Below are 9,773 nucleotides of genomic sequence, written 5' to 3'. Positions count from 1 at the left end.
GCTCAAACATAACCATTGTGAAGACGAAACGGGACCAGGCAATGTTTTGCTCTGTTGTACATGGGGTCGCTGTGACTTAGGGCCAATTCATCCACATCTAAAAACAATTGTCAGCTATTCCTCATTCAATTGGATAGCCATATCATGCGGTAGTTTTCCTCATTTTATGTAGAAGGAAACAATACGTTGTAGTACTAGTCTTACTGCCTCTGAGAAGAGAAGCTTTTAAATGTCTCAGTTGTCTCAACCAAGGGCCTGGGAGATTAGTCTTGGGGGACATCAAGATCAGGTAGCATAATTTTACTTAGACAAAAGAGTGTTCTACTTTACAATCCTGTTTTAGTGAGTAGCAACTGGGTCTTAAAAGCTGTCAGCAACCACCAGAGGTACAAGTATTGGTTTCTCCCTGTCCAAAGGAAAGTAGAATGTTGGGGGGTGGGGGGGTGGACATGGAAACAGTTCGTATGCTTAATGGAGAATGGAACATGACTCTCCACCAGCCTGGTACTGGAAGAACTAGATGGTGCCCATCTTCTACTACTGACTACTCGGAAAAGGATCACATTCAAAGGTCTTGGATAAAGTGGGAGGAAAATGTGCAACAGAACCCCAGATCAAAAGACACCACACTTACTGGTCTGATGGAGACTGGTGGGACCAAGAGAATGGCCCTTACCCTTTAGATCTGGAATTAATGTCACCTCCATGTCAGTACAAATAGCTATGCAAGATCAGAAGGGCAGCACTTATCCAGGGACGAAGAATGAGTTGTTCAATGTAAAACTATGATCTGCTCAGTAAGTCCTCAACAAATTTACAATACAAATTTGGGGGCTTGGGGGCTGTTAGGGTTTTTTGTTTTTTTGTTTTTTAAGCATCTAGGACAAAGAAAACTAGAAAAGGCAAACATTAGGAATAGGCTGAAGAAGTAGAAAGAGATCTAACAGATGTAAGTATGATGTCAAGAGATCCACAAACTGTGACTTGAGGGTCAAACCTGCCCACCTTTTACTTTTGTAAAATAAAGTTTTATTTGAACACAGTCATGTCCATTGGTTCACGTATTAATTGTGTGAGGGCTGCTTTCCCACTCAAGGACAGAAAGGAAGAGCTTTGCAGGAGACCCGTTGGCCCCCAGTCTACAGCATTTACCCTCTGGTCCATCACAGGAAAAGCATGCTAGCTCTTTAGGTAGAGACATACATACGCTTATAGCCATAACCCACCCACTCTACAGAGCCTCTCAGCCCGATATTTATTGTGGGGTGTCAGTGCCTCTATCCTTCCTCAGCAGATTGATATTTCCTGTTCTATCAGGACCACCAACACCGACATTAGATTAGCTCTTCCAACAATGGCATCCCTTCCCCATTCATCATTATCAGAAAACTCAAACCAGTTATATTAATTCTATGAAAAGCCAACAGGCTTCCCCTACAGACATCCCGAGTGCTGGCTCTGCATCAAGCTAGGTGCAGTGCCAGAAAGGAGGGGGGTGGAGTGGAGTCAGTGTGTCACAATTGTATTTCCTGGTTGTTGAAGTCTGTGTCATGGTTTAAAGAAGTGCCGTAAATGTCCCTGCTTATTAGTGACTTATTGATTTCCAGAGATTATTTGTGACAGGTGGGTCCAGGCTTTAATAGAGTTTGATCCTTTTCTAATAGCAGAGATTTTCCCCAGTGGCCCAAAGCTCACATATAGTGTCTGCTTGTGTCAAGGGCCACATGTGTTTCTATGCCAGGAAAGGAGCAGACTGTGAAGACTTGAAGGAGGATCTCATTCATGTCTGTCTAAACAGTGGAGAGGCTTTCCCCGCACCGACTTCCATTGAGTCAATTCCAACTTTACAGGACAGAGAAGAACTGCTTCATGGGGGTTTCTGAGCCTGTAAATCCATCTGGAAGCAGGCGACCTCGTCTTTCTTGATGAGAGCAGCCAGTGGGTTCAAAGCACCAACCTTTCAGTTAGCAGCTCCACATATAACCCACGATGCCACCAAGACTCTGCCCCAGCCCACAAGAAGTAACAACAACAGATTAGTTGTCATCATTTTTATATAACAACTTGAGATAGAATTCATAGTATACAATTGATACATTTAAAGCATACAATCCAATAGTGTCTCATATATGCCCAGAGCTGTACCTCTGTTACCATCATCAACTTAAAACATTTTCATCACCACACACAAAACTCCATCCCCCCCTCGGGGTCCCTCCCTGTTTTCATTCAGCCCTCCAGGCATCAAATCCAGTTCAAACCCACCACTTATCTCTACCGCTCCAGATTTACCTTCTCTGGACATTTCACATGATTGAAATCATACAACACGGGGTCTTTTTTGACTCGCTTCTCTGAACTAGCATGTTAGAAGGTTCAACCCTGTCATAGCATTCATCACATTTCTTTTTATTGTCAAATAGCGTTCCATGGTATGGCTATACCATGTTTTGTTTATTCACTTGTTGGGGGATGGCCATTGGAGTGGTTTCTGATCGGGACTATTGTGAATCTGCTGCGCCGAATATTTGTGCACAAGTTGTGTGGGCCAATGCTTTCAAAATTCTCGGGAGCAGAATTGCTAGGTTATATGATACGGCTAGGTTGGACCTTTTGAGAGCCTCCTAGACAGTGTTTGCCAAAAGGTCTCTTTACATTCCCACTCACAGTAAACTCCTATTTCTCCACCTCCATGCCAACCTGTCTTTTTATGTGGTCATCTGGGTTGGTATGAAGTGGTACTCACCATGGGTTCAGGTTGCATCTCCCTGATAGTTAATAATGTTGAGGGCTTTTTTTTAATTTAAGGTGCTCATTGATTACTTGTGAATCCATTTGAGAGATACGGCTATTCAGATCATCCTTTGCCAATTTCTTAATGTTTCACGGATACTTCTTATGAGGAAAACTCCTTCTAGCCCTGGTTTCTTTGGTGCTTCTATCAAAGCGGTTGTCACCTAGTCTAGTCTGACTCAGGATGCCCCAGTGTTCTGTGGAGTATGACAGGCCCAAGGGTGGTTGCTGACTGTGATCGATCGCTCAGAAGTCGACTGCCAGGATTTCCTTCTGAGATGCCTCTGCCTAGACAGAAACCTTCAGCCTTTCAGTGAGAACCCAAGCCCTCCCAGGGCTCCGTTTAGCATGACGGGGGTCTGGTGTTGCCAGGTGCTTATTCTGCATCGGGTGCTGTGCGGTTTAATCTAAACCTATTCCCTTTTCCGAACAAGAAGTGATATTTACTAACTAAATCATAGCTTTCCAACTTTGTAAGGCATCACTGCAAGGGCTTGTAGATAGGTAAGCTAAAGGTATCTAAGAGAATTCACTTGAAAACTACAAAAATACAGCTGTGTGAGGACATTCTTCTGCCTAAACAGGTAAACTTCATGGCTGACTATACCCGGCGGCGTGCTCAGGTGAGCGTTGTATTGCTAATCGTAAACCCATTGGTTCAAATCCACCAGCCACTCCGAGGGAGACGTACGAGACTGTCTGTCACTGTAAAGGTTTACCTGGTCTACCCTTGGGAACCCCATTGGGTCACTATGAGTTGAAGTCGACTCCATGGCAGTGGATTTGGTTTGGTTTGTGCTTTCTTTTCTAAAAAATTCTTATAATAAAAGGGTGGCACAATAAATTAACAAATAGCATCATCATGATCACTTTTATAAACGTGAAAAAATACACGGTAGAATTAATAAAGTGCTCTGGTAATTACGGACATCCCCTTTTCCAAACGTTTTCATATTAAAATAAAACTATCTTAAAAAATATCACCACATCGGTTTAATCAACATATATTGTGCCTTTGCACTTTAAAACCACATCTTAGCGAGCATATCTGTCCCAGGAATGTTCGGCGCCGGACTGCCTGTCGATAAATCAAAGGTGACTCCCAGTCACGGTTGGACAGTGCTCTGCGCGGTGTAGACGACACCTTCGGCTCGGATACGCTGGAGGATGGGTTCATAGATCGCCTTAGAAAAGGGCCCTATCAGGCCTTTGGCTTGAATTTCACCTGGAAGAAAATTAAGTTGCAATTACCACTTTAAAGGTAGTGTGAAAAGTTCATTTCCATAGCAAGAGTTACCATGTAGAGGGCACCACTCCAGCAATAAACTCAGAGCCAGGGAATTGCTGAAAGCCCGGGCATTTAAAAATAGCTGCTTCCATGACCCCTGGGAAATGATGACTTAATCAGTACTCTGTATGCGAAGGGGATGAATCTTTAGATCAAAAGCACAGCTGGAGTGAGTGGCAAAATTTGTGCAATTAACCGCATTAGCTGCAGCTACCACCACCAGAAAAGAAAGTAGGCAAGTAGAGCCGGTCCCACCTGGCTAGCAGAGAGCGGGTTTGTTCTGGTATGCTTCTTCCAAAAAGGCACACCACCCAGGGGATGAATGAAACCAATCTGATTATTTGGGGGCTGGCACCTGATGGTGCTGGCGGCTGAGACCTTAAGTCTGGGTGCTGTGCCTCCAGGCCACCAGGACCCCATCCCTCCTCCCTTCGTGACTCACTAACTCAAGAGGTGGCTGACTGAGTCCCGGGTTGGCAGGGATGCTCCGGAAGGTGTGCCTTTTCCTTCATTCCCTTGTGTATGCTTTGACGTCTCCTGGTTCCCTCCTGTTTCCACAAGGGCTATAGGGCATGTTCCAATCAGAGGCAATGCTGGCTGCCGGCCCCTGTGACTTCCCATCACACTGGTCCTGAATGCCATTGGTGTGTCTCTCAAGAGTCATCACCGGCCGCCCCAGCACTGATGGCTGGGTGGTGAGCTGGAGACAGACTCAGCCCCCAAACGGATGGACTTACCATCAAGCAACATCTTGGCTGCCATGGCCGTCGGTAACCCCACGGTTTTTGCCATGGCCGAAAAGCCATTGACGTCGCCATAAACCACAAGATCAATGGTCTTGTTTTCTAAATGTCCCGAGGGATGCCGGATTCCAAAGCTGTCTCTCATCACGATCATATCTCTCTCTCCGGGGCCTTAAATAAAGAAGACCTTTTAAAATGCCGCGACCCTGAAAACTCCCAGTGTACATTTCATTTCCACCGCTCCTTGTGTTCCCACCAGTTTCCCTCCGCTTTAGCTAAGGTCCTTTTGTGAGTTCCCAAGGCTGTCACCGTTTAAGGGAGTAGAAAGCCCCAAAGACCAGGTGAAATTATGAGGGAGATTGCAACTCAGGTGATGTTCTTTGTCCTGGTGGTACCGTTATGGATAGGCTACTAACAGCAGGACCCTGCTGTAGGGGTCACACACTGTTCACCCTAAAAAAGTGTCTGCAGCATTCCCCAAAGCATTCCATGTCAAAAATAAAACCAATGTTCTTGTTTTGTCTGTCTCACGTCACCCAAGTTCATTCTTACCGATTAGTCCTCCTAGTCTCTCCTCTGGAACAACTGCACAAATGTCATTCCCGGTGATCATGCCTCTCCCATTCTCCTGCTTAGCTCCAGCTGCCCCATCCCCTGCCTGCCCCAACTCAGTCTCAGACGGCACTGCCTGCATTCTCCGATTCTTCTTAAGGATGCTTAGCCAGTCACCTACCATAGGAGAGCTTCGTAGCCAGATGCTTGGAAAGTGCATCCACAATGGATTCTGCCCGAGGGACGTGCTCATCCCCAAGTAAGCCCAACCTGAGAAGCACAAAAGACAACTGTGTTAGTTCCAGTCTCGCCCATTCCCACTTGGGAAGCAGGGAGGAGTTCCTTAGAAGTTTGTCTTCAAGGGGCAGAATTCACAAGATGATAATCCAAAAGGGAGAACTTCCTGAAATCGTACATCTAACAATATTATCATAATCCTTTACTCTTTAGAATCACCCCGGGTCTCGGCTGCGATGCTTGGAGCAGAGTGGAGCATTGTAAGGAAGAGTTGTTGCAAGGCTTTCTTCTGAGGTTAATTTGTGGGTTAATGGTCTCACAGGAGTGAGAGCAACACAACAAGCCCTGGCCTTGTCTGGCTAAGAGGTTTCCACCATGCCATGAGAAAGAAGATATCGAAGCACAAAGAGAAGCCTCGGAGAATCCCGTGGGCTGTTTGTTAGTGGCTGTCTAGTTGATTCCAACTCATGGCGATCCTGTGTGTGCAGAGTGGAACTGCACCCCGTCGGGTTCACAAGGCTGTGGCCTTCCAAAAGCAGATGTGCAGACCTGACTTCCAAGGCATTCTGCGTGGGTTTGAACCACCAACCTTTTGCTTCAGCACTTAAACATGTGTGGCACACAGGGACTCTTGACTCTCCTGTAACAACAACACCCCAAACCCACTACCATTCAGTGAATGGCCCTGTACGGTGGAAGCAAACCACCTCATAGGGTTTTTCATGGCTACATGTCTTTATGGCAGCAGGCTGCCTCATCCTTCTCCAGCAGAGCTGCCGATCGGTTCTAACCACAGATGTGTGGGTCAGCAGCCCAGTGGTTAACAACTGGAGCCACCTGGATTTCTCAAAGCTCCCATCACTGTTCTCACTGTGATGAAGTCAATTCCAACTCATAGTGACCCTCCAGGACTGAGCACAACGGTCCTTTAGGGCTTCCAAGACTTTAACACTTTACAGAGTTGATCGCCCCACCTTTCCCCTGTGGAGCGGCGGGTGGGTTTGAACCACTTGTCCTTGCGGTTAGCAGCTCCAGGTAAAACCACCAGAGCTCCTTCTGCATCTCTTACAGGGAACTAAAAATACAGTGTCTTTCACTGCAATTAAGTGGTAGTGCTTCAAAACTAGTATTCCCCAAAGTATAACGACCATACCATCTCCCTCTTTACTTCTTACCTCCAAGTGAATGTGGCGGACAGTCATCTCTCTAACAGATCAATATTGGAGCAGTCAGCTCATCCAAGGCAAATTTAAAGGGTTTCTACCTTGACCCTTCCCCTTAGTGAAAAAAGGACCAAATAGCCATCGCTCCTTGTATTTCACTCTAAATTCCCCGACACCGGCTCCTACCCTTCAATGGCCTCTAGCTGGATCTGGTCTCCGCCTAGTTTTTGATGGACTGCTTCCTTAAGCTCATCATGCTTGGAGGAGGGCGAAATCCCCACCAGGTCACAGAAGAGTTCTTTCTGGTTGGGGGGGAAAAACAGATAAAATGTCTAAGTTCCTAATAAAATAAAACTTAAATTGAGATGTGTTCCCATTAAAATGCTGAACCTCAGATAGCATTTCAAATGGGAAATAATGAATCAGAAACAGCCAACGGTAACACGTTCTCACAGAGGTGCATGCACGCACACTACTAAGTGCCCAGTGTCGCAGCAATAACAGAGCCATAGCATCAGCTGGGCACTAGACAGGATGCTGCCACATTCACGAAGACACTGCCCCCTTTTCTGTGTCCTGTCCACCACTTCTTGCACCCAATCTCCTCCACCTGCCAGTAGTCAACTTGGGGTGTGGACCAAGCGAAAGAGCCATAGTGTTCTGGTTGCTAGCAGCAACCAGAGTCCCTTTGAAGGCTCAAGAGATGAGAATGGTCTTGCAGATAATAAAATGCTCAAAGTAAGAACATTTTTTTAATGGTCAGAGCTTTTTTTCTACTTTCCAAAGAAGACTTTTTCTTGGCACCCATGGGAGGCATTCAGTTTTAGACCCAGGTCCACAGGCATATCCATCCAGTCAGTTGCCTGTTGACAGAAATCAGGTTTTGCTGGAACTCAGTTGTGCTCTTTTGTTTCTGTATTGTCTACAGCGGTTTCACGCTGCTGTGGCAGAGTTGAAGAGTGTAACAGGCACACTGTCTGGCTCATAAAGTCCAGCATATGTATCATCTAGTCCTTACAAACGTGTTCCGGAGCCCTGTTCTAGAGAGCGGCCACTATGATACAAGGGCCACCTCTAAGCGGGCCCGCCCCAAATAAGCCTCACTCTAGAAATATTCCCTCCTGTCCAACAAGGAAACGGAGGTGGGTAAAGCTCTCAAATGTACAGAAAACGGGCTTCATCAGCAACCAATGTTTCTCTGGGGGATTTAATGAGGATCAACAATATCAGTTCTTTATGCCTTATGATACATTTCTAGTATTCCTATCAAAATCTGGATGCATGTTGGATAAGAAGCTAGGAATAAATTAATTCCTGGTCAGTTATTAAAGTTCTTAGACTTAGTTCTAAGCTTCCAAAATCCCTTCCAACCCCAAGACTCTAAGATTTTGGTACACTAAATCAAGATAGGGGCATGAACTTAATAACTAAAAATTCAGATTACTGAAGGTTCTAAATGGCGCGATGAGAGAACAGACAGAATAAGGGGTTGAGGTTGCAGCTCTATGGTCCCACAGCATCCCTGCAAGGTCATCACCTGCAGGAGGTTTAACTGCTTTTGAGTCACCACTTTGACCACTGGCCGAGGCTAGAGTTCAATGAAGACAGAAAGCCCATCTATTCCCAGGGCTGAGGGGCAATCAGAGGGCCACGGTGAACAGGCCTGGGGGTTGGCCTCTTGGCCTATCCATCCTCCCACGATGAGGAAGTTCCCCATCCGGAGCTGTTGGGACTTGTATTTCCCTCCCTGCACATCGGCGATCAGATGGGTTCCTTAGCTGATGCCCAGCAGAGTTATGCTTTGAAGGTCCAGAGGGCATTTCTGCAGGGCAGCAGGCACACCACTCACCCAGCTGAGAGGTTTGGCCTCGGGTCGAAGAGCAGGAAAGGGGTCTCGGTTTAGAAGGCCCAGTTTGATAAATCCATTCAAAACTTTGGCATATCCCTGAAATAAAGAGTCATAAGCAGTTCATTTAAGTTTCCTTTTTCAAAGAAAGTAAAACATCGAGTGTTGTTTGGAAAGAGGTTTCTATCGCCATCACTAATTTAAAAAAATGTACTGAAAATCAAATCATTTGTAGCGCATGTATGGATGTAACCACCCTTGGGCTCAAACTGTATTGTTAGTGCCATACAATCACACTGGCTTATGTAAGAGGCCCAGGGAACTTTGGTCTTGTCTGATTATTGTTAGGATGCACAGGAGTGTAATTTCCTAGCATCATAAAGGCAAATTTGTTCCTGTATTATATATACTGTCCATTGAGCAGAATATTATTTAATAGTAGAATCAGTTGTCTTCTCTCTTAAAGTGGAAAAGGTGTTTATGAGAATGGCCCCCACAAATCACATTATCACATTTTATTTGTTAAGAATCACTATCCTAATTCTTCCAGGGGTCCTCCCAATCCCACAGATCAGAAGGCCAGAAGTAGGAATCGGAGGATTTTTTTCTAAAATGTAGATCTGATCATGTCACCACTCTGATAAAATTTCCTCCTGTATTAGCTGGTGAGGTCACTTGCCCTCAAATCCTACTAAACCCGAAGCTGGGCTTCCACCTGACCCCTATTTTTTTCCCTCTTTTATTTAAATCATTTTATTTGGGGTGCATACAACTCTTATCACAATCCATACATACATCAATTGTGTAAAGCACATTTGTACATTCGTTGCCGTGACCCCTACTTTCCATGAGTCAACAAATCCCCCATTTTGCAAGTCCTTTTTAAGTCTCTAACATGTTCAACCAAGGAAGCCTGAGAAAACAGGTTTCAGCCTTGTTTTACCATCTTAGTTTCCTTCAACTATTACCAAAAAAGTTCTCAGTGAATCTACACATAATTTCCATCCACGCAGGCAATGTAACTGATCAGAAACGCAGCTACTTACGTTGTATCTCAGTGTCCCCCGCAACAAAGTGTGAGCAGACGAAATGCCGTAAATCTCAGCATATTTCGTACTGTCCCGGTTTGGGTACCCTTCCAAATTTAGTCC

General features: G+C 45.4%; 1 protein-coding gene across 1 annotated transcript in view; it reads right to left on the bottom strand.

Annotated features, from left to right (window-relative positions):
* Positions 1–2,036: 2,036 nt before the first annotated feature.
* The window catches only part of AASS (aminoadipate-semialdehyde synthase), a 66,555-nt gene continuing 58,818 nt past the window's right edge, over positions 2,037–9,773 (bottom strand). Inside the window, exons 19-24 of the mRNA XM_045288934.1 lie at positions 9,669–9,769; positions 8,626–8,721; positions 6,963–7,078; positions 5,558–5,646; positions 4,819–4,995; positions 2,037–4,018 (exon numbers count right to left, since the gene is read on the bottom strand). Of these exons, the coding sequence (XP_045144869.1) occupies positions 3,900–4,018; positions 4,819–4,995; positions 5,558–5,646; positions 6,963–7,078; positions 8,626–8,721; positions 9,669–9,769 (698 nt within the window). The 3' untranslated portion in view covers positions 2,037–3,899. The remainder of the gene's footprint in view (positions 4,019–4,818; positions 4,996–5,557; positions 5,647–6,962; positions 7,079–8,625; positions 8,722–9,668; positions 9,770–9,773) is intronic.

Source organism: Echinops telfairi, unplaced genomic scaffold (assembly GCF_000313985.2).
Source record: "Echinops telfairi isolate 266 unplaced genomic scaffold, ASM31398v2 ScPeMD7_23;HRSCAF=83, whole genome shotgun sequence".
NCBI classification, from domain to species: Eukaryota; Metazoa; Chordata; class Mammalia; order Afrosoricida; family Tenrecidae; genus Echinops; species Echinops telfairi.
This window is presented reverse-complemented; position numbering and strand designations above follow the sequence as displayed.